At 50.1% G+C, this 27,451-nt stretch overlaps 1 protein-coding gene across 4 annotated transcripts in view; it reads right to left on the bottom strand.

The window, feature by feature from the left end:
• Nucleotides 1-27,451, bottom strand: part of MICAL2 (microtubule associated monooxygenase, calponin and LIM domain containing 2) — a 226,124-nt gene that overhangs the window by 100,137 nt on the left and 98,536 nt on the right. For 3 of the 4 annotated variants that reach the window (XM_082629275.1, XM_082629274.1, XM_082629276.1), the window contains 10 exons: nucleotides 24,375-24,475; nucleotides 19,791-20,048; nucleotides 18,517-18,632; nucleotides 17,540-17,666; nucleotides 16,796-16,886; nucleotides 15,504-15,651; nucleotides 14,247-14,446; nucleotides 13,747-13,853; nucleotides 6,124-6,192; nucleotides 3,063-3,206 (listed from right to left, as the gene is read on the bottom strand). In XM_082629275.1, coding sequence (XP_082485401.1) covers nucleotides 3,063-3,206; nucleotides 6,124-6,192; nucleotides 13,747-13,853; nucleotides 14,247-14,446; nucleotides 15,504-15,651; nucleotides 16,796-16,886; nucleotides 17,540-17,666; nucleotides 18,517-18,632; nucleotides 19,791-20,048; nucleotides 24,375-24,475 — 1,361 coding nt within the window. Of the gene's footprint in view, nucleotides 1-45; nucleotides 265-1,502; nucleotides 1,626-3,062; nucleotides 3,207-6,123; nucleotides 6,193-13,746; nucleotides 13,854-14,246; nucleotides 14,447-15,503; nucleotides 15,652-16,795; nucleotides 16,887-17,539; nucleotides 17,667-18,516; nucleotides 18,633-19,790; nucleotides 20,049-24,374; nucleotides 24,476-27,451 lie in introns of all 4 variants that reach the window. The other variant, XM_082629277.1, reaches the window with a different exon arrangement.

The raw sequence follows: 27,451 nt of genomic DNA, 5'->3' as shown, positions 1-27,451 counted from the left end.
TAGACGCAGGCAGGGCAGAGACAGGGCAAAGAGCGAGGCTTTCACCTGGAGAACCTTTTCTTCCACTTGCTGCAGCCGCCGCAGCACCCCGGAGAGGGCCAGCGCTCCCTGGCAGGTGGCAGGCAGGCCGGCGGGATTTTCTGGCCCGCCCAGCTGCAGGTCAGACTTGGCTCGGGCTCTCCAGGGCCTGCTCGGGCACTCGCCGCCAGCAGACACTTGCTTTAGCTCTCGGAGCACATGCCCCGTGACAACCACCAAGGGGAACTGGGGGAGAAGGAAAATCAAGCTTCCTTCCCAACTGTGGCCCTCCCATGGATGCCCCGCCACCGTGAGGAATCCCCATGAGGACCAGGGACAAGGGCACGCCAGATGCCACGTTGAGTCAGATTCCAAACTAACCTTGGGTGTTGACTTTCCACACCTGCATCAGAATCACCTGACATCCTCCTTAACAATACCGTCTTATTATTAACAACACTCCAGACCCACTGAATCAGAGCCTGTACCACCCTGGTTCCTAAAGTCTGGGCCCAACCCCCAGGTTTAATTGGTCAGGGGATGGGTACCAGAGATTGATTTTTTTTTTTTTTTTTTTTTTTTTGCGGTACGCGGGCCTCTCACTGCTGTGGCCTCTCCCACTGTGGGGCACAAGCTCCGGACGCGCAGGCTTAGCGGCCATGGCTCACAGGCCCAGCCGCTCCACGGCATGTGGGATCTTCCCGGACCGGGGCACGAACCCACGTCCCCTGCATCGGCAGGCGGACTCTCAACCACTGCGCCACCAGGGAAGCCCAAGATTGATATTTTTAATAAAGCTCTCTAGATGATTCTTACACACACAGACATAGAATCACTGTAATATATCCACACTGACCTCCTTTGACCTCTACTCCCCGAGAAGCAACACAAAATTCCTATGCTGACTGGGCACTTTTGAGTGCTGTGGTCAATAATAGTGATTCTGTTCATACCAAACCCAGAGATATTAGCTGGAAAAAGCCTCAGTCCATGGCTCCTGGCTGCCTCCCTGCCCACTGGGCAGGTCCTCATCTGCTCAGACACCAGGGGAGGTCTAACCACATCCCAGTCTTACCCCTTCAATGGCATGCGGCCAGCTGGCCACCTGAGCCCATTCCACCATCACTGTCACTTCTCCACTGATTTTAGAAATCAGCCTACTCAAGAGGTCTGCGAATAAGCTAAGTGTCCCAGGGGCATCACACAAAATACCCTGTGTGGTGTGGTCTGTTTTTCCCCAAAGCAAATAAAGCACCAAGAGCCTGGTAGTTGGTCAGTCGATACCCCTGACTGGCATGTATTTTAAGATGCTGCATACTTGGTTATTCCTAGCTATAAGGGTGGTAACCTCAAGTTGTGTTTGCCTTCCCAGAGAATCTACAATCAGCCCTATGTGGGGCGCAGAGACAGCCACGGACCCCACCCCTCTGGATCAAAGTTCCCTCTGTTTTCACCAAGACAGCATCCACTGGAAGGAGCCCTACCTGCCTTTTCAGAGCTGGTGACGGGCTGGGTGTGGGCTCCTCTGGCTTGGGACGGCGAGAGTTAACAGGAGGGTCAGAGGAAGAGCGCAGTATGGGCTTACCTATCCCTGAGACACGGTGCTCCTGGGAGGAGGAAGGTGAGTCCAAAAAAGCAGCCGCAGGAAATAGGAAGGAAAAGGCGAGTCAGACAGACACTTGGAGGGAGGAGAGGAGGAGAGTCAGGGAGAGAGAGTTTGCAGATGCTGAGTGAGCCCTGGGCTGAGCTCTGACAAGCTGGGCCCAGCTGGGAAACTTGAAGCCCGGCCCTCTGTCCGTGTGAACAGCAAGTCCCATGGTCCCCTTCTCTTGGACAATGTGTGAATCCCCAGGAGGCTGTCCTTTTGGCTCAGACCCGGGGCACTGGGCAGGCACATACCAGGCCAGGGTGGCGAGTCCCAAAGTCCTTCCTGCCCACTAGATGAAAGGGATGCTACAGTCCTTCCGAAGGAAGAGAGCCCTCATCAATACGTGGGGGCTGCAAGGGACCAAGCCTCCAGGAGCGACAGTTGAGAAAACAATTCAGACAGTTGCAAGTCTTAGGAACATGGCCCCCTTATAATAAAAACCTGGCTTCCTGGGAAAGGTCGGTTTGTCCAGGAGGGGCATGGTCTACATCAAGACTAGGAAGATGTCTATAACTGCCTCTAAACAGAATTAACCAATTGTTTGTCTTTCTCCTGAGAGGAGCCTAATTCTGTCATGTGACAGATGTTCTCCAAAGAAAAACTGAACCCCTTGTCCCAAGCTTTTGTAATGTGACAGTGGTACCCCAAAGGAATTTGGGGGAGCAAATGGAACCATCCAAGTGCAGACTCCAAGTCAGAGTCCAAGAGAAGTCAGCCGGGCCTGCAGCCTGACCCACAGCATCCCACCTCCTTCAGCCTCACATGGACCCTGGTCAGACACAACAGCTCTGCCAGCCTGACCCAAGGGAACAAGGAGAGGGGGGCACCAGGGGACACTCTCGAGGTTGGTCCCCATTCCTATGGGCCCACATGGAGCTAAGACCCTGGTTCGGACGGGTGTTCTCACCATGGACTGGGCAATCAGCATCTCTAAAGCTCCTTCCAGCTGCACCATCTCAAAGATGGCTGCAAAACAAGTCATGGTTGCAAAGCAAAACAAAATCAGGGAAAGGATTTCTTCCCCAGTGCAAAATAGGCATCAGCAAACTACGGTCCTCGGGCCAAATCCTGCCTGCTGCCTGTCTTTGTAAATAAGGTTTTACTGGCACACAGCCACGTGCATTTGTTTACAGACTGTCCATGGCTGCTTTCATGCTACAATGGCAGAATTGAGTCACTGCAAGAGAGACTGGATGGTCCCCAAAGTTTAAAATATTTGCTATCCAGCCCCTTTTAGAAAAGTCTGACTCCAGATCTAGAAGAAGCTTGAGACTCCTTTTGAGCCAGGTCTGGCTGGCACACCTGAAATCCAGTGCTAGCCTGACATTTCTGCTGGCTTCTCAGAGGGTTCTGTTCACCAGGAAGGCAGGGTCAGTGAACATCTGACAGGACTCACCTGCCTCAGGAGTGAGGGGTTCCGAGAGTTCTCCTCGAACTTGGCCAGCAGCTGACTTGCCATGGACTTGACTTTGTTCTGATTTCCACCTTCTTTACAGCCCTCTTGATTGGAGCCCAAGCTCTGGCTAGGAAAGGCTGAAGGCTGCAAAAGCCAAATCAATGCATTGGTTGTTGGTTCTGGAACCCAGATATCAAGGAGGGGGCCTGGGGGCTCACGACAAGGACAGTTTCCTGAAGAAGGACACCCTCTGTAGTCTGAGGAAGTGAGGCAAAAGCAGGAGGCAATGCCCACTCTGGAGACAACGCTCACAGGTGGGACGAGTCTTCTCAAAGACGGGCACAGCTAGGCTTGGGAGCCAGACACTTAGTGTTTGACTTCTGACTCTTTCACCTCCCAGCCCAGTGACCTTGGCAATTTACTTCTCTGAAGTTTCCTAATCTGTAAAATGCGAGCAGTAACCCACCTTCATGTGACTGTTGAAAAAGTCAAATATAATAATGAAATGATAAGCAGAATAGTTTTCAAAATATATCATGTGGCTGACAAAGGGTGAAGAATTGGGGGGTGAAGGAAGCAAGAGGGGATGTCAGTGAGGCAAGGCACAGGCTCTGGGTTTCCCTTCTCTCCTCTGTGCCCCACTCCCAATGGCAACGAGTCCTGCTCTGTTGTTGCTATCTTAAAAAAAAAAACAACATTTAATTTTGAGATAATTTTAGATTGACAGAAAACTTACAAAGACAGCACAGATGGTTCCTGCGTACCTAGACCCAGCTGCACGTAACGTTAATATCTGGAATAATTGCGGCACTGTTATCAAAACTAAGAAATTAACACCGGCACGATACCATTAACAGAACTATAGACTTGATTCAGATCGGGCCAGTTTCCCACTAATGTCCTTTTAGGTTCCAGGACATAATCCAGGATCCCACATTGCATTTAGTCATCATGCCTCCTCAGCCTCCTCCCATCTGTAATGGTTTCTCCACCTTTCTCTGTCTTTCATGACCTTGACAGTTCTGAAGGGGACTGGTCAGCTATTTTGTGCAAAGTCCCTCCATCTGGGTCGGGTTGATGTTTGCTCATGATTAGCCCAGAGTTAGGGATTTTGGAGAAGGATGTAATGGAGGTGAAGGGCCCTTCTCATTGCTTTGTTTCGGGACACGTGATATCAACACGACTTGTGACTGTTTAGATGCTGACCGTGACCAGTTGGTTATGCTGTTTTATGAAATGGAATTCTATGTAAGATTTTCTTAGCTCATCTGCTAAAATAAAACTTTAAAAATGATGGATGTCCAGTGAATGTCTGTTCCCCGGTACCATAGATCTGCTCCCATCAGCCTCAGAAATACAAATGGCATTGTCACTTCAAGAGGGTAGTCAGTTTTTCTGAGGAGACAATGAATTTCCCTCCCAGGAACAGATGTTCTCAAAACAAAGATATGTTCACTTAGAAGAAATTCATGGGAAGAGGCAAGCTGTAGTCAATTGTTTTTTGGGTTTTTTTTTTTAAGATTCCCTAAGAGTAGCAGCCCCATGGGAAACCTTGTATGCACAGCCACTCTGAAGAGTTGGACAAACACAAGCCGAAGAGTCAATCCCTACTTCAAAGTGGGAACTGTAACTCTGCATAGCAATCCAGGCTTGAGTGTGAATAGGGCAAGTTTACTAGGCTGGTCACTGTTTGTACAGGCCAAAGTAGGCCAGGACAGTGGGTCGTGCAGAGCGGCCCTTTGCAGACATTCATGTGCACGTGAATCACTGGGGGGTCTCCTTCAAAACCAGATTTGGATTCAAGAGGTCTGGGGTGGGCCCTGAGAGTCTGCATTTCTAACCAGCTGCCAGGTGATACTGGTGCCCTTGTTCTTGGCCCACACTTTATGAGTAGCAAGAATTTAGAGAGAATCATTGCTTGGTTAAATCTGACTTAAGTAAAACAGCTGACCCAGAAAACAGAGCCATTTTAGAGGGGGCAGGTGCAACCAGATTTCTTCCCACACTCTAAACCTTGTGCTGCCAACAACAGAAACGCACAAACACCCCCTCAAATAAGCCACAGATGAAAGGCAGGAGAAGACTTCCCCCTGGGGATAAAATACATCCAAGGGAAGCTTCTTGGGAGGAGGCAGGAGTGAAATCACAGGCACTTAAGGCAGAGCCAATACCCGTAACTGGGGAATGGGATGCTTCTCCAGCCCAGTTCATCAGCAACAGCTTCTTCCTCTCAACTGTCTCCCTGTTCACTGGCTTCTTGCTCATGCCAGAGCCAAGAGCAGCAGTTCTTCAACCATATAAGATAAAAGAAGTTTTTTTTCTAAGTCCTATACATGAAGTATGAATGTATCCTACAAATTATCCCCCTTGCTTCTATGTCATCATTTTGGTATCAGCCAGTAGGCTAGCTAAAGCTGATATCCTACAGTTCACAGACAGTACCTAAGCTTGCTTCTGTGGAATTAGAATGGCTTTTTGGAATGAGCTATATATCTCAGGTCTCTTTAGAGAGCTGCCTGGGAAGCAAGAACTGATACTCTTTTTCTGATCAATTTTTTAGTAGCAGGAGAGAGACTCATGCTTCGCTTTGACGAAGTAGCCTGAACCTTTCTTCTCTCACCAGAAGGTGGCATGTGTGGGTGCTGGGACATCTGCTTTACAGAAAACACAAAAGGTAGCAACTAGGACTGGGAGAAAAGTGGGGCTGCTGGTGCCTCTTTACTACTTACCATTCATAGTGATCATATCTTGATTACCCTGGGTGCCAAAGACCATGAGTGGCATGTTATACACGTCCTCTTGCTTAATCTTTAAAAATTCTGCAAAATGTCATCCATTTCAAATGCATCATCTGTGCTTTACAGATATGAGCCACACCCTGGGAGGGTGACACAGCTAGTGACCAGACCCAACTTTTTCCCATCAAGCCAAGCTTGGAACCCAGTGGTTCATGAGAGAGGAAGGAAAGAAGGGCAGGGCGACTGCCACGGTCGGAGGGCGGGCTGTGGCCACTGGCTGTCAGGAAACGGGCTTTGTGTAAACCGACACTGAGCACACGAACCTCCTCCAGGTTGTTGAAGCCTTTCCGCCTCCGCTTGCTCATGTCATTCTCTTCGGTTCGGCTGTCCACCTGTGATGGCCAAGAAAGCATGGTGAGCTCAGGGCTGTCAAGGGCTGCGATGCCAGCACTGGGGATCCAGCCCTGCCCGCCACAGCTGCCAGCCCAGGAAACAGATGGGCAGAAATTACCCTGCACCGTGACAAATGCTTTCGGCTCTGTTCAGGCACAGAGGAAGGAGCCTTCCCCAACCTCGGGAGCCCGGGGTTCTGTCAGAAGAGGGTGGGAACACAGCCCCCAAAATCATGTCAAAACATTCCAAAGCACAAAGAATCCCTGTGACATGGGCAGGGATTGTCTCCTTGTCAGTGACCTTGGACTCAGAGTGGTCACAGCTGGGCCTGCTGATGCTGCCCCGTGGAGATCACCTCCTACGAAGAGGTGCCACTGGCTCCCCTCACGGGCAGGGATTCTCGGGACTTAGATCAGCTGTCCAGGAATTTGATGGCAAATTACGCCTGCCGTTAAGCCACCATTGCAGCTACTGGTAAATGATATTATGTTAACTTGAAAGTAGCATCAGATATGGCCTGAAATCTATAGTGACCATATGGCCCAGTTTGCCCAGGACGGTTTGATGTATTGCTTTTTCCCCCAGCATAATTATGAATAGTGCCCCCTTTCATTTTCAAAAATATCCTGGTTTACACAATAAATTGCACGGTTGTCCCATTGATAACCCCTTACAGCCTACTTTCTTCTTCCAAAATCTGGACATTTAAATCCAGAGAACCCTGCCCTACCTAAGCCCATTGCATGACCCTTGCAAAGGTCACCCAAGGGCGCACTTGTGGTCTGACTTATCTCCTCAAGGGAAGGAGGGGGACTGCACAGGTTGAGCTGATGCTACGAGCTGGGATGGGGCTGCAGGCTGGATTTAGTGCCTCGCCATGCACCCTGCTGGGTTAGCCTCTCCTTGACACTGGGGTTAGACCTCGAGCTAGGACCTTCCCCAAACGGCCAGCCCACTGAGGACCATGGAGCCGTCCCCACCGACTATGCGTCCCTCCCCAGGGGAGCCTCCGACACCCTCAGCGGGGCCCTCCATAGCAGGGCCAGATTAAATCCCAGCCTTTGTTCCACACTGGATGCAGCTGAAAGGGCTGCTGGCCACCCTCTCCTCTCAAACCCAGGCAGGCAGCCCAGTCAGCCCCACACATTCTCACCTTGCCCCATCACAGAGGATCCTTTACCTCCTGGTTGTTCTAAATCAACAGTAATGATCAAAGCCCCCAGCATGCAGTCTAGTGTGTACTCAACTTACTTCCACAGGCAAGTACCTGCTCCCCTGCACTTACACTCCCCATCACCCCCCTCCTCCTATTTACCAGCACCTTAAAAAAATTTTTAAGACAAAATTAACTACAGTTTAGTCATTGATATTTGTTCAAAAATGTGACCCTTCCCTTGCTCAGGCAGCATAAAACAACAGATCAAAGGGCCTCGCCTTCCCTTCAACATTTTCCTCAGCTTCTAATAAATCATTATTCTGTGAATGGAAATGATTTCAACCCAAATGTTTGGGCAAACACCAAGAGAAACAGATGACCTTATTTACAGCCTCGGGTCCTAGAGGCCCAGGCTGTCTGGATGCCTGGCTCCACGGCCTGTGAGCCCTGCACTGGCCCGGAAACAAGCCTGTGAAAGTACAGGGTTTCCTCCCAACAAGAATGCTTCATGCATGGTCTTAGGGGTTTCTGTTGTTCTTCTTGTTTCTACCTTAAATGAGGACTTGGCTTTTCCCTCAAAGAGCAACACATCTGACTCTCTTGCATTCAGCAGCCCTGGCTGTGACTGGTCCAACTGAGCCTGCGTGGATCCAAACTCAATACATTAGCCGCAGGCTCACAGAAAACACTCCTGGGGGGAGTGTACCCAGCAGCAGCACCTAAGAAGACGCCCAAATCCTTGGGGGGAGGGGTAAAAGGAAGTGGGTGGGGCAACATCAGCTCCTCTGATTCAGCCTGACCCATGGGACAATAAAATGCAGTCTATATGGTTAGCAACATACAAATCCAAAGGGTCTCTGTTCTTCCTTACGGATTTATCATGGAAGCACTGATTCTCAGATAAGAGCTAGGTTAAAGCAAAAAGCTTGAGAAAACACAAATCTAGAGATTTATCTCATTTTTTTCTTATCTGTATATCATTACTGGGGAGCCAAAAATGCCTCCGTAACGCCCTCTCCTTGGACTCTGCTTAGCACTGTAGAGAACTGGGGTACAAGGGGGAAGAAAATACTTATTGTGCCCCGAGAGAGTATGAGAATAAACAAATAACTCACTTTCTTTCTTTCTTTTTCTTTTTTTTTTTTTTGCGGTACGCGGGCCTCTCACTGTTGTGGCCTCTCCCGTTGCGGAGCACAGGCTCTGGATGTGCAGGCCCACCGGCCATGGCTCACGGGTCCAGCCGCTCCGCGGCATGTGGGATCCTCCCGGACCAGGGCACGAACCCGTGTCCCCTGCATTGGCAGGCGGACTCTCAACCACTGCGCCACCAGGGAAGCCCAAATAACTCACTTTCTTATTAATTTTTCCTGCCCTTTCACCCCAAGATACTTTCTTGTCGTTATTTCCCAATGATTTGAAAGATTCTACATACCAAAAGGCATTTATTAAACGACTTGGTGTTCTCCATTAAAAAAAAAAATCAAAGACATATGTCTACCAATCTCATCATTTATTTGATCAGCACAAGATAATCACATTCCCATACTGCCTGACTTAAGGTGATTTTAGCCCCAACTTTATATTTAGTTAGCTGGTGGAGAAATTCAGATCCAGGTCATAGGAAGAGAGGTTGGCCATTGTAGGCAGTGTCCTGAGAGTATACTGGCCACCGTGATATTTAGAAAGATGGTCAGTGACACTGGCAAAACAGCTCTTCCCTTCAGTGGCAGAGCAGCATGGAGCCATGGTTCGAGTTCTGACATGAATTACTTCCCGGCTAAGTGACCTTAGGAAAATCACCCAACTTTTCTGACTTTAGTTTCCTCACTTCTAAGATACTATACTATCTAGCTCATAAGTAAGTTATTGTAAGGATGAATAAATTCATGTATATAAGACACTTCTTCTCCTCTGAAGTGCTATATAAGTGTTAGACATTTTAAGTTAGGTTAGTGCTATTCACAGAATTAGAAAGTCTGAATTCTAGTTCTGGCTTTGACATTTACCACCTATATGGCACTGCATTATAATCTCCCTAAGACCAAGTTTCCCCATCTCTAAAACTGGGATGAGAACATGTCCCCTGCCTTCCTCAAAATGTAACAAGAGGAGCAAATGCGCTATGACACTGTAAAATGCTGGATCCATCATGGTTGCAGTACGGAAGCCAGTGGTCAACCTAACTAGTTTTACCGTTTTCAGAAAACAAGCATCTTCATTTAGTCAGTATGGGATGGGGACCATCATTTATAGAGCCCCTTCCATGTGCCAGAGAAGGAGCTCAGACCTGCAGCTCACACTTGTTCAACGTTGTCTTCGCAGCAATGCAATGTTTATGTTATTACGATATTTTGCAGACAAGCAAAGGAACTTTGAGAGGTTTGAACACATGCTGAATCCCCATCAGACCCAAATACGTATTTGTCGTCTGGGCTTCAGCTTGCATCCCCATTCTATAAGTCGGCGCAGCATCCCAGGCTGCAGTTACACAGAGGACAGGAGAGCGATCACCCTCAGCAGCGACCTGCAGACTACAGGTGCCCAGGGTGGGATGGGGGCGGGCACGTTGCTTAAGCCCTGTGCTAACTGACCCGGGCAGCATCAGTACCTGTGTTGACTCCCTAAGCCGTCTTCAGGTCTCTGAAGACTCGTACTGAGAAGTACGAGAACCGTAGTGGGAGTTTTGGCTGCTGGGTGGGTGGTTCTGTGAAAAGAGCTGGAGAAGGGGAGTGAGAGGAACTTAGGAAGTCACACTGGAAGGTCAGCTCCCTCCAGCAGAGACCTTGGCCCTCTTTGTTCACTGCTGTGCCCCCAGCACTGAGAACTCAGCATAATACGGGGACTCGGTAAATCTGTGTTTAGTGATTGGGTGAATGGAGGAAGCACTTTCTTACATAACTGCCCCTGGATCTTTGGAAAGTGTTTGTGCAGGAGGGTCAAGGAGAAGAGCTAGGAGGGGGACCCTCCAGCTCAGACCAGACACTGATCTGAGTCATGCTTTGTGAACCTCACTCCACCAGGGCCAGCGCTAGGGGAGGACCTGGGTCAGAATCAGCCAGCCGAGCAGGATAAATCCTGGAGCCACCCACCTGGCTTCTAGGATGGGCTTTCCAGGGACAAATGACAACTTCTGTGCTGTGTTGTCCCTCAAGGAATGGGCCCAGAATGGGGAAAACAAAGATCAGACGCCTTGACTATGGATGTAATATAATATGTGTCATAGCTGAAGTGGACATAAATCCAGGCATTACCCACGTGTGGTAAGACGAGGCGAGCACAGACAGGTAGTGTGTGTGTGTGTGTGTGTGTGTGTGCACTCACAGGCACACACAGGAGACGAGACCACATATGTGTGTTCAGATGTCACCTGTGAGCCTGGTGACAAGAGCTTTGGAGTCTCTAGGAACTGTCCCATGCTACAAGGCTTCTAGCTGCTGACTGGGACAGAGGCAGATTTGCAGCAGACCAAGAATCCCTAAGCTCTCTCTTCTCCTCCTACCCAGGCGTGGGCCATCCAGTCTTCAGAGATAACCAACCCCAGTAGGTTACCACTCACCAGAGGCACAACCCTCTTGGCGTGGAATGGGAAAGTCATTCTCTCTAAAATAAACAAGTGTCTGGATGGAGGAAGAGCCTTCAATTTTGCCCAAAGTTGTTCTCTTTTGCTGGAGTTTGGATGTTATCAGGAAAGTAAGATTAGGGAGGAAAGAAGACTTTAACACCAACATCAAAAACCAGGAGGGAGAGAGACTGTTAAGACTGGCTCAGGAGAGAAACAATGAGCCCTCTTCAGATTAAGAGGCCACATGTGAACAAAGGTGGGCTGCTCAATCCCGTATCAAGATGGTCCTCTGAAGTCAGTGAGGGGGGAGGGAGGGGAATGGAGGGACGAGGGGAGGGGGCGAGGTCAAATCCAGATGCACCTGTACATACAGATCGTGTGTCTGAGCTCTGATGTACAAAATCTTGCAAGCGCAGCCTAGCCTGCATCTCCAGTCCGTAGGGGCACGTGAACCAGGGCAGTGAAAACTGCATGTCTAATTGCATTGACACCTTCTTGTGTAACTGCGGGGGAGCCCCCTGTACGTGTGCAGTTTTCAGTCTCCTGTGCAGACCTCCTCTGTGCGTGTCCAGGGGCAACCTGGAGTGGACTCAGTACTCTTTGGTCATGAGACATGTTAAGACCAAAGAGCATTGCAAACAGATTTCTCCAGACCAAAAAAGGATCCAGATATAAGACGAAGACACATGATAGAAAGGGGAGAAGGTACTTTGCACGTGGTCGGACCATTCCACTGGTGTTGAGTGGTGGACAGTATATGCTGGGGTGTTTTAGTGCCAGGGCAGAATGTGACCCAGTGGCCCTGCAAACCCACCAAACTACCAGTTTGAGGAAAAAGGGTGGGACAACTAATGCCCACACCGGGCGCTTACTTCAATGACCTAACCTCTCTACCTATCCGAGAAGCAGGGCAAACTTTAGACATTAAATGGGGCCATGGAGGGAATCAGATCTGTGGATTTTAACCGCTCTCAAGATGGGCAGCCAAGGAGCACACCCTGGAGGAGACTGGACATGGGCCAAAATCAGCCAGGGCTGGGCCGGGCAGAGCCCACGCATCCCCGCTGCATTTGCTAGCACAGCCAGGGCGAAGTGGAATGCCGCTCTGGCGCCCTCAGAGGGCCTGGAGGGCCTGGCTGCCGCTGACTTTTGACCATTCCCACCTCCTGAGCCAGAGCTGTCCAGGCTGTTTCAATTCGGTCACTCTGTAAACAGAGGTGTGGTGAGTGAAAGGTTTAAACATGCCTCTCCAGTTCCCAGCTGTGGGCTAAGTGGTGGAAGGAAAGCGGGTGAACGGAGAAAAGTGATAAATGTTTGGCTCAGAGAGCTTCCAGAAGGGCTGCACTGGCTTGCCTGGGAAGGAGGAGCCCAAAGCAGGGGTCCTCTGTCATCCGAGGAAAAGCAGCTGGGCTGAGGTGGGGCAAGCCGACGACTGAGCTCCGGAAGACAGCTTTCACTCAGTGTGACCTACGGTGGGTCACGGCATCTCCCACAGAGGCTCTGAGTGGGGCAGCTTGGGGGGCAGAGGGGCACAGGGCAGTGGGGTGCAGCTCAGCCTTTCAGCTGCTCTGCTTACACCCGAGCTGACCTGCACACCCGCCCTCCCCAGCCCCTGGGCCTGTCCCTTCCTAGAGACAGGGCGTGTCGAGCACTAAGTACCCAGTTCCTGGAGTCAGCACAGCCGCTGCTGCCTTCCAGGGAGCACAGCTCTCAGGGGAAAAAGTGACCACTGACCACATAGCCCAGGCAAAGAAAGGAGGCCACGGGGCCCCAGCCCCACCCTGGGCGGAGGGGTTGGCAGGACAAGGCATGACTGGCCAGCGGTTAAGAGCCTGTTGGCAACCCAGAGACGCTGAGACGCACGCAGAGGCCTGCAGCCCTCGGCCGAGTCAGTGGAGGGAAGACAAGCTCTGTGCGAGCCCCTGCAGCCTAACATCTCTGGGCCTCCACTTTTTAACTGTAAAGTGAGCACATCAAGCAAGGCAACTTGTATTACACCTTCCACGGAGAGGCCGTCATTCACGTTACCCTGTAATTTCTCATTAGGCCTGTGGTTTCCAAACTGCGTACCAAGGCACCCTGTGGCACCAGAGTGAACTCAGAGAGGAGTCGCGGGATATTTTAGATTTTCTAGGGAAGCATGGTGATGTCTGTCACACACCTTGCAAAATTCCCCTACCAAGTTATTTGGATATAACTACTTAACAAACGAAAATGTTAGGCATTTCTTTTGATCTGGGGGCAGTGTGAAAAAAAATTACGAAGACACTAAAGGTGCCATAAGTTGGGAAAATTCGGGAATCTCTTTATTAGGTTCTGAGCTCCTCAAAGGCAAGGTCCATGTATTACTCACCTCTGTATATTTGCTCCCCTCATCAAAAACAAACAAAACATTCAGCCTTAAAGTTGGCATGAACAGGGCCCAGTAAACATTGTTGAATGGATTAAAAAAAAACGAATGGAACAGAATATGTAAATGTAGCCTCATCATCCACTTCTGCTACTAAATGGCCATCATGTTCTTGATCTAAATTGCTTAACAAAGTGAGATATCGTGTCCATCTCCCTGCTTAGGAGGCAGAGCTAATCTGATTTACTTTTAAAAATACTCAGCAGCATGTCCTCTGCTCTCTACCCTGCCCTTCCTATAACCACATTGAAGGCACTGAAGCTGGCTACATGGTGCAGGGGAACTTGACTGAGTTCTACTCATGTCTTCCTGAGCACTCGATCTGGGTAATTTATCAGCGTAAACAGACCCAGCACGTGGCATCTCCCTTCCCCTCACCCATCCACGTGTAAGAAGAAATTAAACAAACCCAGGCCGAAACTTACTCGGGGAGTTCTCTTCCTTGGAAACGTGAGGTTGAGATAGTGATGAGAAATGGATGATTTGGCCATGCCAAGGTCAGCATTCTCTCCGTAGTTTTTGCGCCAAGCATCTGTTAGGAAATAAAAGACTGAGATCCAGATCCTTCCACTGCTCCCCCAGAGCTCACAGGGTGTCACTGAGACAAGGCCCCTCCAAAATAATTCCCTCACCCCCAACTGAAGCTGTCAGTGGCCCGCATAGAGGGCTGGTGCCGCTCTGTCAGTGATCTCCCGGTGACAAGGGCAGATGCAGGCCAGCCCCATGTGGCACCTGCCACACAGGACCCACTTACATACACGGGTCTGGGTGCGTGGGGTCCACCCTTGTTTGGGCTCAAAGGCAAAGGGAGGGCAGGGGTCAGCCCCAGAACAGAGGACATCAGTGTGAAGAGCAGCCAGATGTGGGCACAGGGCAGAGACGGTTCAGGGGCTGGCAAAGCCTCATCCTGAAAGCAGGTCCTTACCCATAGGCCTCAGCGGGGTGCCCCGGAAGAGCTCATAGAACTTGGAGAGGTACATGACCATGCTGAGCTTGTCAGGCTGCGGGGCTGAGGCCATCTCTTTGCCCGTGGTCACTGGGGGGATGCCAAACTCACGCTCGGCCACGTCAAATGCCAGCTGGTTGTTCTCCACAGTGTCATCTTCATTCAAAGAGTCAAAGTTGCTGGAGAATCAGAACAAGGTGAAGTTTTCAGAGAGGATGCAGAGGGGTGAAGAGCTAAGCAAACCTAGCCATAAGGAGCACTGTAAGTGACAACGCCCTTGCTCCAGTCCCTCCACCACTACCCCCCACCCCGCAGGGGTGCTCAGCCAGAAGACGCTAACCCTGTCCTCTCTCAGGGTGGAACCAATCAGATCTGGGCCATGAAAATGTCATTTGCTACCTGGGATGAAAAAAATCCGAAAATAATTGGAAAATTTATGAACTACTTTACTTTTAAATAGTTCCCATTCGTTCTTTTCCTTTTAATTACAAAAGTGATATGGGCTTCTTGTAAATAAAAGAATCAAGTTATATAAAGTAAGAGGTGAGAGCCTCATCCCCTTTTCAAGGCAACCTCATTTCCTAAAGGTACCAGTTGATAAACTTTACTAGGTTTCCATCCAGCCTTCTGGATGAATTTGCTCATGGCTGTGAGGTTACACTGCAGTTGATTTAAACACAACATAATAGATGTATTGTGCTTTCAACATCGCAAAGCATTTCCAAAAACATAATCCAATCTTCCTAATGACCCTGCCATTATTCCTGATTTATAGATGAAGACGGCAAACTCGGAGAAGATAAGGGGCTTGCCCAACAGTATACAGCTAACGGATCGGGGTCACAAATCTAATTCTTTTGGCTGTAAAACCCTCAAGCTGGTCCCCAGAATTAGATCTTGCCCATAAGTCCTCTCTTAAGGGTAGAGCTCCAAGGTGTGAACACTCAAATTTCCCCAATGAAAGGAGTTTGGTGTATGAGTGCAATCAATCACTGAGCCTGAGTCATTCTGCTCCTTACATAGAAGGAACGCAGATCAAACAAGCTGCTGGCAGAATAATCAGTGCAAAGGGAAAAGAACAAGCTGAAGAAAAAATTCAAATTGAAAGTATGCAAAGAGAAATACTGATCTACGTCCTGAAGATTCTGCATCTAGAACAGCCCTGGTCTCCCTTGTCTCCAGGGTCCCCTTGGGCTATAAGGAGGCTCGCCAGGTCCAGCTGGGCCCCAGACTCACATCAGCTCAGGCCGGAAGCGGTGGATGATGGCACACAGGGCCAGGCCACTCCGCCAGGACGTGGTCAGGTCTGTGACGTTGACATGCTGGTAGCCCTTGGTCTGCTGCTGGCACCAGGTTAAGAGCTTGCTGGGCCGGATGTCTGACTCTGCAGCAAGAGGAGATGGACAGTGGTGAAGCGCTCTACGGAAATCTCAGCAGTTCCCCTGGGGACCTGCTCTGTCGGCCACCACGGGTGGGGACCAGGAGGAACAGCACTGAGGCAAGGGGCTGTGGGCACAGTTGTAGCCCCATGAGGGGGTCCTGTCGAGAGTATGCAGGAGGGCAGGATGCTTGGACAGGAAGCATGCTCTCCTGCAGGAAAGAGTCCCTGAGACGCCCTCTGGCCAGGTCCTGGTTAGAGGCTAGGAACATAGAGGTGAGGATGACATGGACTCTGCCAACAACATGCTTATCTTGTGGGGAGACAGACACAGAAGTGGGTGACAATAACAGAGAAACCCAATGCCAGGGGAGCACATGAGTGGGCTTGCCAGAGTCTACCAGGGCAGGGGAACTCGCCAAAGAAAGGGTCATGGAGGAGGTGCATTTGACTGCTTCTAGAAGAGTGTCTAGGACAGAAGGAGATCTCCAGGAAAACAAAAAGGACTGTGCCGTGGCAAAGAATCTAGAGAAACCTGCCATGTTACGTGACATGGTTTATTAAAGGCTGGCAGCAGCAGGGCGTGTGGGTGTGGAAGGCAGGGAGGAGTGCCTGGTGAGGCTGAGTTTGCCCGATGGCGGGCAGGATGCAAGGTCTGGGCAGGCAGTGGAAGCCAGGTGTGTCTTTAAGCAGGATGGTGACCTGAGCACAGCTGGGTGGATGCTGGGAAGCTGGTCATTTAATCATCCTTTCCCTCCACACTGAGCACCAGCCTTGTGCACAGCACTGTGCCAGGCCCTGGAAGACCAGGAAAAGAGTGAAGCACATGGAGCTTGTTACCTAGCTGGGGAGACAAGACTCCTCATACTGGAAACAACAGGAAAAGAAAAGCAAGTCCCAGGGAAGTCAGTCCGGTTCACTTTAATGTGTCAAGCGCTCGCCTCTAACCCACACAGTGATCCTATGGTTGGTATTGTCCTTGTCCTGGTTTTACAGATGAGGAAACTGAAGTGCAGAGAGCAGAGAGCAGACCTGGCCAAGGTCATGCAGGTCACTGGATCAGAGCCAGGCTGGCTGCAGGGCCTGTGCCCCAGTGGCCACCCAGCAGGCCTCCTCCCTGCAAAGCTGGGGTCCCAGGAGGGCCACTTACCCCGCCTGGAGAGGCTGACGGATCTCCTCACTGAGCCCAGCCTCTCGAGAGGGCACTGGTGCAACTCTTTAGTGATGTACAAATGCTTCACCTAGGAGCGAGAGAGGACACACAGCTGTCTGCTAGTTTTTCCCCAAACCCTAGTCATTGCAGGGCCGCTGGACCCACCCCACCCTCTCATCGACACTGGCTGCCCTCTTCCTCTCTCGCCGAAGGACATGACCTTCAGCAAGGGAACCAGCAACTTGAGACAGAGCTGCGGGTCTGTCATCCACCCAAACGTGGGGGAACTCGAGTGTGAATACATGTAATTGGCTGGTTTTTAAAATTCACACCATTCTTTGTGCTATTGACTGAAGAGGTCAGAGCTTGTGTGACTCTAAGTCGATGGGAGAAAAAATAGACTCCAGGACCTCGGATGGAAAGAACTTTGTATTTGATCAAGGAGATTATTTGAGAGAGGTATGCTCAGTAATGCATATGCTCAGTGACAAATAAACATACGTAAATACATGTACATATGTGGACACACACTTACATATGTTCTAGTTCTCTCCTGTTGGCTAGAGAGATGCTGACTCTACTTCACTCTGTGGCTTTCCCAGAGAGAGGAATTGGCCTCACCTTTGGGCCAAGAGGCAATGGCGGCCTGGGTCCCAAGGATGTGCCAAGATTTTAGGTGACCCCCCACTTCTCACCACTCAGTGCCTGGTGACCCACACAGGACTCCAGGCAAGGCCTTACCTGATGGGGCCTGACGCAGTTTGAGTTGAGGTTTGGGTACCGCGTCCCCGGGTCCAACGTGTACTGCTCAAAGTTCTTGTTGATGTTCTCCGGGGTCGTTTGAGGTAACAGCCGGTAAAGACTTTCTCTGGAGGAAGGCAGAGCAGAGAGGTCAAGGATTGCTCTTGCAGCCTCCGGCCTTCTCTCCACTCCTCCCCTCCACCCGCCTTCCCCTGCTCCCAAGAGCTTCTTAGATCTGTGTTTGCATAACCCTTCCCAGCAATGCCTGGCCCTCCTGGTTCTCAAGATCTGCAAAGCGGGGGAGGGTCAACACGGTCAAGGGGAAGCAGGAGGGACCCTAGGAGGTGGTGAGGCTGGCCTCCTCCCCGGGGCAGAGGGCAGGGACTCAGAGCTGGCAGCCCAGAGACCTGCGGTTTTGCTCTAACTGCCACTCAGCCACACTGCCTCCTGTGGCTGGTCCCCCACGACCACAGGTCTCCACACCCAAGACCAGCAAGGGCCCGTCCCCACCCGCCAGCCCTGACTTATCCTGGTCCACCAGCTGTCACAGCCACGTGGCCAGCAGCAGGGGTCTGGGAGGAAGCCCAGGATCTCAGCAGCAGAAGAGGCCTGGGAGGTGAGAGCACCCAGCCCCCAACAGAGTGGGACTCAGTGCTGCAATGGAAGCTTCCCCTAAACCTCTTCTGGCTCCTCAGTGCCTCAGCAGTGCCAAGAACCCCAACTTCAGGGCCGCCCTGGATGAAGATTTCTCTTTGGCATCCAGGGCTTAAGGGCCTGGCCCCCACGGAAAGTCACTGGGGGAGGTAGATCATGACAGAGAACGTTTCCTTGGGGACCCCAATGATGAAATCAGGCCACATGTGGGAAGGCAGATGAGAGGGGGCAGAGGCTCCAGGTTCATCCAGCCTCACTCCCTCTCCTGCCTGAGTTTTGACCCGGCCCTGCCTCCAGCTGAGGGTCCTGCTGTTAATACTCACCTTTCAGCCAGCAGCTCCAGGCGAGGAGTGCCCTGGTCCCAGCTCTTCACCATCCACGCCGTGTCAAAGGCTGCCAGGAAGCCGCGGGCACAGCCGGTGCCCATCGGCCAGAACGGCTGCAAAGGGCACATGCAAAGTTCTAGTTGATTCCAGTGATCCCCAGACCGCCATCCCATTCTATCCAGCACTTGGTGTTTGCCAGGCCTGTGCGAGGCACAGAGAGGTGACAGGCAGCCCACTGGGACTCACCACAAACACCAAGAGCTGTAGCACAAAGTCACATGCAAGGGTGCTATGACACGGGAACAGCAAAATTGCTTTGGGGGCTCAAAAAGGCAGAGGCAAAACCTCCCTGAGGGAGGGAGATAGAAATCAAGGAATGCTTCAGGGAAGAGTTGCATTCGTGCTGATTTTAAAGAATGAATAGGATTCTGATCTTGATCCGTTCAGAACAGTGTGGGCGAAGGCTTGGTGGCGGGAAAATGACAGAGCCGGATGGAAAAACAGCCCGTCTGGTTTGGGTGCAGCAGAGAGCACGGGCGGGGAGTACCGGGAGAGAGAAAGCTGGGAGGGAGCATTGGGGCAGAAGCAGGGAGGGTGCTGAGTGCTTAAGCAAGGAGCTTAGGTTAGAGTCCGCACACAGTGGTGCGCAAGCATTGATTCACCAAGCTAAGTTCTAACTAAACTGTTCCACGTGCACCCAAAGCGTGAAATTTGATGCTAACTTCAGATAAATACATCAACATTTTTTGGTCAGTGCTTACACTAAGATAAAAATTTACCCTTTCTGAAATCATTCATTTAATGTAAGAATCCTAGCATCTGCAGATTTTCTGGGAAGAATTTTGAGCAGGAAGGCCATGGACTTTGGGGCCCACACTCCTTTCTTGCTCCTATTCGAACTCGATGTTGAAAGGCCACAGAAATCCACCCAGAGGATGAAGAAGTCTCCAACCAGCTGTGGATCTGCATGCTCTGGGAAGGATGGCCTGACCCCGGGCCGCTTAATTTTGTACTTAAACCGAGAAGTCAGCCCAGAAAAACCCAGAGGAGCAAGAGAAAGTGTTCCTGCCTGTATTACAGGCAGAATTGACCCCCCTAAGTTTCGTCAAAGGTCAGGCTCTGAGGCCAGGACGGGCTCGGCAGAGTCCTGCCAGTTGGCTGAGAGCCTGTCCTTCCCTTGGGCTGCAGGACAGCAGATGCTGACAGTTAGAATAGCAATGTGGGGATCTGTCTTCCAGCAGGAATGAGGAGGCTCCAAAAGCAGGCGGTACCTCAAGCAAGCTGTCGCCCACCAGGGCCACGAGCAGCTGGTGTGACTGTCGTTCGCGCACCAGGGCTGCATTCTCGGAGGCGTACATGGAGGTGAAATCGAACATGGCCACGTCGGGTTGTCCGTAATGGTTCATGGCAAAGTCTAAAGATGGCAGCTGGTAATTGGTGGCGAAGTCTGCAGCTTCGCGTGCATAGGAAAGCAGGTTGTCCTGGTTCACATTCTCTGCACACAGCAGCATCTCTGTGTCAATATAGTCCTGGGAGAAAGAACAAGAGCACAGTGTAACAACCTGCCCCTCCAAAGGGCAAGGAGTCATACCTACTTCTTTGTAAAAGGACATGGAACGGATTTGCAGAGAGGCTAATCAAAACAGAAATAGAAAATCGGGGCCAAGGAAATAAAGAGGAACCAAATCAGCCATCTGTGAACGTTAACAGAGTTATGATTAAGCATCAAATTTGGCTTTGAGCTTCCTGGCATCCAAGGCAAAAGGGAAATGTGATATATTACAGGGCTTTCCTTATCAGAAAGAAGGAAGCATAGAAATTCCTAGGGGAGGAAATTTTTTCCTGGCACTAAATTCTAAAAGAACTGTCTGACATAGGAATTTTGACAGAGAACATGGTGTTGTCATGAACAGTGTACTCAGTAATGATCCTGCAGCAAATATAGAAGCATGTTTCATATGGCTGGTTCTTGTGATAACTTTCAGTGAAACTAAAAGACAAAAGAGCAAATGAGTAAGACTGATTTTATAACGGACTAAGCTAAGCTAATGTGGTCCAGAAATGCTGCGGCTAGCGGTCAAACAAGTCCGAAAAAGAAATGGGTAATTGGCATAACTCTCAAACTTTCTCTCCATGATCAGTTATCCCTTTTCTCAACAGGCTGAGGGCTCCTTGGGGCTCTGCTTTGCTCTTACAGTGTTAATTGTTACACTTCCCTGCTGGGAGGTAGAGAACCCTGAGCTTAGAGGACTAGTATACCCACCCCGGAGGGACACTGGCAGTGAACTATAGGATGTCTCCAAGAGTCCAATCTGCTCATTGTGTGGTTATAGAAACTAAAAGACTATCTTTCCCAAAAGGTGACACAGAAAATGCAAATCCCTTGGGGCAGGGGGCAGGGGGCAGGGACTAGTGTATAAGACCAACACAGGCCTTGGGTCAGTGAGATCAACAGGTCAAATTCCATCTCTGTTTACTGACTGCATAAATTTGGGCACGTTATTGAACTTTTCTAAGTCTCCGTATTCTCACTTGTAAAATTTGAATTTGTAAAATGAGACTAACAAAATCTACTCCCTATATAGGACCACATGAGGACTGAATGAGACCGTGGACACGACTCCTTAGCCCAAAGCCTAGGAATTGGGAAGTTCTCGTTGATTGGGAATTCTTGTCCCTAATAAATCATGATGGCACAAACCACACCATATGGTGAAGTGATCCCAGACCCACTGAGGGCAGCAGCAAGGGCATTTAGAAAGGTCTAAGAAGGCACATCCTCAACTACAAACAGTGACCTACTGTGGCAATTTTCCCAACAGCCATGATTTCCCAGAAATTCTAACATTTCCACATCCAAGCCACGTCAACTAAATGGAACCCAGCGTTGGCCCGAGAGCCCTTTGTCAGGTCACGGCGTCCAGGCTGGAGCTCCTATTATTCGCTTTCCTTTCTCATACCTATTCTTACATCACATAATCACTCTCCTTCTTGAAGGTGTGGAAGAGTGAATGGAGAGATCTCAAAAATACCCCCTCTTCAAAACATGCCACAACAACCTTTGCGGAGGACCGGGTGACGGATGAATGTGCACACCGTATGATGAAGGCGGCACCTGGTGCTGAAACTACACGCAGGACTGTGGGGACCTGGCCAAGGGGCAGACCCCCTAGCTGTGCCAGGATGACAGGCACCTGGCACAGGGCTGCTGGGAGGAGCCATAGGGCCTTGCAGGGCAGGAGGTCCCAGGTGAGTGGGCAGATGGCAGAACAGACTTGTAGGGAACAGATGAGAACAAGGATGAGAGAGAAAAAGTGGGAACAGGGCTGTAATAAAGTGGGCAGAGCTGAGGAAGGAGCGCTAAATGAAGATAAAGGCAGGGGGCGAATTTGGACCTCATTTTGCACAGGCCCAGGGAACTGAAGAGAGGCTGGGTCCTAGACAGAGGTGGGGAAGGAGAGAGGGAAGCAGTCAACATGAGAGAAGGGTGGGGAATCCAACAGGAAGACTAGTCACCCCAAGTGAAAAGCTGGAAAGAAGCGGTAGACCAGAAGAGAAGGTCAGACAATGCCTGTTCACTGCTTCAAATGAGGGTGGACTCGGCATTGAGAGACCAGCTGTGATGTGTATACATCCACCTCACACACCTGGCAACTAAGCTCCCTCCTACTGAGGTAAGACCAAGCCTGTGTGTGCATGGACCAGCAGAGGTACGGGCCAGGAAGGACGGACACAGCTGGGAGCCCAGAGGCAGGGTTTCCTGAGAGAAACTTTACTCTCCCTTCAGTAGTCATAGAAAGAGGCCCAGAGATCAGCAGGAATAGATGGGGAAGCAGGTCAGTCAGTCATTCAACAAACATTCAGTCAGCACCTTGTGCGTCTCGAGGAAGACGCTGACCCATACAGGGACAGGAAAACAGGGGACTTGCCATTCCTTTGGGAGCGAGAGAAGAATGGTAATTTAAGTAGCTCGGGGTAGACGGGTCAGCTCCCAGCTTATGCAAATGCTATAGAGCTTGGCTGGACACTTGGAGACTCAAGCCAGGGCTCCTGAACCAAATGGTGTCCAGTTCTCCCATGTCCAGCCATGGCCTCCAATTTCTAGAGTTCATGTCTTATACCTGAGGGCCCTCTGTACCAGCTCAGCTGATACTCCCAGATTCTCTGAGGGAGAAGGAAGGCCTTGATGAGGACAACTGTGGGCCTGGGATCTGCTCCTAGCTCCTGCAGTAATTATGGGACCAGAGCGAGGGGCTCCCACCTACCTGTGCCATGACACAGAGCCTGAGAGGGGAGCACGGAGGGGCTTTGACAACGGCCAAAAAATCAAGTCACCAGGAGCAACATGTTGTGGCCAGGACAAATACCCTGGGATGACCTGGGGGAACCTTAGCATCTCAGCAGGCCGGAGTACTCAGCCAGTGAAATAGGAACCCCAAGTCAAACATGGCCTGACTTTCCAGGGGTGGGATAAACAAGAGTCTCCCTAGACCCTCCCCTGAAAAGGTACCCTCTGCGCCTGCACCATGGACCCCAAATAGTCCTTCACTATCTGACACAGGCATCCCAACAGGGGAGGTAACTTAGGGAGGGACACTCGTGGAACAGAGGGAAAATGGGGACATGGCCTCACCTCCCCCAGATCGGATCAGCAGTGGGGCACCAGATGTTGAAACCCACTGCTCGCACATCTGCTGACTGTGCTAAGTAGGCTTCATTCAACCCCAGCCCCGCCCCCCCACCAATTCCCAGCCTTCTGTCCAGCAGCTCGGCCTCTCAGCAAAGCCCTGAGCTGATGTGGAGGAGGCCCAGGGGAGGGCTGGGTTACTGAAGCTGCCCAGCCGGCTGCCAGCACAAGCTGGCGTGAGGATAGGCACATTCTTCTCTGACAAGCAGCAATGAATGGTCACTGTGCTGCCTGGGCTACAGGCCGACAACCCAAGAGCAGGCTGACCTTGGACTGCATGATCCTTATCTGAAGGGTACAGCAGCAGCGGCAGCTGTAGAAACAGGGTCTCTGGAGGGGTTGAAACCTGACCAAAGAAGGTGCCAGCCTGGTGCTGGCCACTCCATGTGCTCCTTCCTTGCAGCCCTGCTCTCTGTATAAGCATGAAGGTGCAAAGGCAGGAAGCAGAGGCCAGGAAGCCAGCAGGACAAAAAAGCAAGCGTCCAAACCAGGCAGAGAAGTTATGGAGGGAATCTACCAACTTGCTACATGCCAAGCGCTCTGTATACGTTTTAAAATTTATTCCTCTGAACAATCCTTTTAGATAGAAACTATTATTCCTATTCTGCAGACAAGAAGACTGAGGTTCAGAGAAGGCAAACAGCTTAGTCACAGTCCTGAGTTAATACGTGGCAGAGCGAAGATTCAACTTGAGTCTTCTTGACTGCAATAGGGCTTTCCCCCATACCATGACAAGGGGGCCGCAGCGTGAAATTCACAAGTGAAACTGCCTGGATCCCACTAGGACAAGGAGCCCCCATCTGCCTCCAAAGTATGTGTGTGACCTCCCAGAAAAGGAGGCAGGGATGAGACACTTGAAAGGAAAAGACTCAGCTGATCTCTCAGTGGTTAAGAAACCACACTAACACCTGGGTAAGAATTTCAGCATTTCCCCCTCCCGCACCAGCCCAGCTCTCTGCAGAAACACCTCTGCCTCTATTGTTCGTGTGGGCTCCTCCATCCAACACTCATGCACCACCAAGGAGAAGGGCGTGGTGGATGGTGGTCCCTTCCCTCTTCCCCCCATTACTCAGTTTCTGGCAGGGTGACATCTGCTCCCACACTCACTGATGCTGCCAGCCCAGGTCACAAAGGGAAAGACAGGACATCATAGCCAAGCGATACGTACATTAATGATGACACCTTTGTCAAGCAAGCTCTGCTTCTTGGCAGTCATGACAAAATAGTGGGTGCAGTCCTTGTAGTAAACAATGTTCTCAAGATCAATCCCTGAAAAGAGAAGGTTCATGGACTCAGTATTATTTCCTTAGCGCCTACTGTATGTCAGGAGCCCTGCTTTGCCTCATTACAGGTCTCACTATTTACCTGCATAATATTGGTGTTAGACAAGTTTTTAAGACATACAGGGCGAGCAAAGATAAGATCAAGTGCCAGAATTTACCCTAGTCACCACAGCTAGCTTTCACAGTCCCACAAAGATAGTATTTCTTGGGCTTCCCTGGTGGCGCGGTGGTTGAGAGTCCGCCTGCCGATGCAGGGGACATGGGTTCGTGTCCCAGTCCGGGAAGATCCCACACACCGCGGAGCGGCTGGGCCCGTAAGCCATGGCCACTGAGCCTGCGCGTCCAGAGCCTGTGCTCCGCAATGGGAGAGGCCACAACAGTGAGAGGCCCACGTACCGCAAAAATAAAAAGATACTATTTCTTTTCTTTTTCTTTTTTTTTTTCTTTTTTTTTTTTTTGCGGTATGTGGGCCTCTCCCTGTTGTGGTTTCTCCCGTTGCAGAGCACAGGCTCTGGACGCGCAGGCTCAGCGGCCATGATTCACGGGCCCAGCCGCTCCGCGAGATGCGGGATCTTCACGAACCGGGGCACGAACCCGTGTCCGCTGCATCGGCAAGCGGACTCTCAACCACTGCGCCACCAGGGAAGCCCCTCTTTTCTTTTTAAATTGAGATATAACATTGTGTAAGTTTAAGGTGTACAACATGTTGATTTGAGACATTTATTTTAAAAACATTTTTTATACTAATTATTTTTATTTTTTATTTTTTATTTATTTATTTTTGGCTGCGTTGGGTCTTCATTGCTATGACCAGGCTTTCTCTAGTTGCAGCGAGCGGGGACTGCTCTTTGTTGCTGTGTGCAGGCTTCTCATTGTGGTGGCTTCTCTTATTGCTAAGCACGGGCTCTAGGCACGCGGGCTCAGTAGTTGTGGCGCATGGGCTTCATTGCTCTGCGGCATGTGGGATCTTCCTGGGCCAGGGCTCCAACCCATGTCACCTGCATTGGCAGGCAGATTCTTAACCACTGCGCTATATATTGCAATATGATTAAGCCACTGTTTTTCTTTTTTTTAAAAATAAATTTATTTATTTATTTAATTAGTTTTGGCTGCATTGGGTCTTGTGCACAGGCTTCTCATTGCGGTGGCTTCTCTTGTTGCGCAGCAGGGCTCTAGGCCAGGCGGGCTTCAGCAGTTGTGGTTCATAAGCTCTAGAGCACAGGCTCAGTAGTTGTAGTGCACGGATTTAGTTGCTCCGCGGCATGTGGGATCTTCCCAGACCAGGGGCCGAACCCGTGTCCACTGCATTTGCAGGCGGATTCTTAACCACCTCGCCACCAGGGAAGCCTCCTAGCCACTGTTTCTTTTAAAACTCATAAAGCCCTTTGGGGCTGTAGACCAGTATTTCCGAGTCACAGCTGAGTATGTGCTGCAGGAAGGCACAGTGCTATCTGTGGCGTGGCAGCTAAGTGGCAACAGAACCAGGATTTGAACCTCAGCCTGTCTGATTCCAAGTCCCATCCACCGTTTCCTCCATGTGACCAGAGATGCAAAGAGCTGTGTGAATTCTCCAAGGACTGCTAAGGGACATTTCCACCATCCCCCTGTTATGTGTGAAAACCCAGGTGCCCTGGTAGAAAAACTCAATCAGAGGACTGGGTTGTATCTTCCTGTGCTTTCCACCAATTGCAAAAGACTTTATAGACTAGGTTTCTGCCTTTAAAACAGTGCCGTAAGATGACAGCTTAGCTCAGTGTTTATCAAAGTAGGATCCTTAGCGAGCAGCAGCAGCATCACCTAAGGACTCATTAGAAATGCAAATAACTGGAGCCCGACCCCAGGCCTACAGAATGGGAAACTCTGGGGGTCTGGCCTGCAATCTGTGCTCCAACAGGCCTTTCAGGTGATTCTGATTCACACTCAAGTTTGAGAACCACTGGTTTGGTTTCTTTGGAGAGAAAGGAACAGATGCAAGGCAACTTATCAGCAGTTATCACAGAGGCTGCTGGGTAACCATGGAAACCCCTTTATGACCGTTAAATAGGAAACAGCCATCAATGCACAGGGCCCCCCAGAGGATGCGAGGAAATACTCTCATTCTGTGAGGGGCATTGTTGTCGAACAATGGCCAAAGGTGATGACCTTTGCAAAGTGCAAAAGGAAGCTCATTGAAACATTTGGAAAAACAAACTTGATGTTCTGTCATAATTTATATTTGGTGGTTTATTTAAGCATTTATTTTCTTGGTTTTTGAGGGGAAGAGAGGGCTGGAGAATTCTTAAATCATTCAAAAGGACATAATATGCTGGAAGGAAATACTTTTTTTTTTTTTTTATAAAATAATGCCACCATAGTGACACTCAGAGGGTCATGCAGTGGACACACATTGCTGTGGCCAGTAAGAAGCAGAGTCTGGCTCAATAACTAATCCCATTCCTAGAAAGCTATCTTACGGAAATAATCCAAAAGAAGTAGTTTTATTGGTAACAGTAAATAACTGAAAGGTTTAAATCAGAAGTCTGCAAACTTTTTCCGTAAAGGGCCAGAGAGTAAATATTTTGGGCTTTGTAGGCCATCCAGTCTGTGTCGAAAGCCCTCATGGCATCAAGGTAAACAAACCGGCCTGGCTGCATTCTAATAAACCTCTATTTATGGACTATAAAATTTGAATTTCATAAATTTTCAATTTGTCCCCAAAATTTCTTCTTTTGATTTTTCTGCAGCCATTCAAAATATATTAAAAACCATTCTTAGCTTGAAGGCAATACAAAAACACATGGTAGATTTGCCAACCCCTGGTTTAAATGCTTCAGCAGTGGGTGACAATATATCCACTTCAAGAGCTATTCCAACAAACCTGACCATCAGTAGGACTGGGCACAATGGACAGTATTTAAAATGTGATGCTGAATGAGAAAAGGAGAATAACAGGATTGACACTATGGTAAAAGCTCTAGCCATG

This window comes from Mesoplodon mirus, assembly GCF_964341445.2.
Source record: "Mesoplodon mirus genome assembly, chromosome: 7".
Taxonomy (NCBI): Eukaryota; Metazoa; Chordata; class Mammalia; order Artiodactyla; family Ziphiidae; genus Mesoplodon; species Mesoplodon mirus.
The sequence above is the reverse complement of the archived record's forward strand: the minus strand, read 5'-3'. Positions and strand labels throughout refer to the sequence as shown.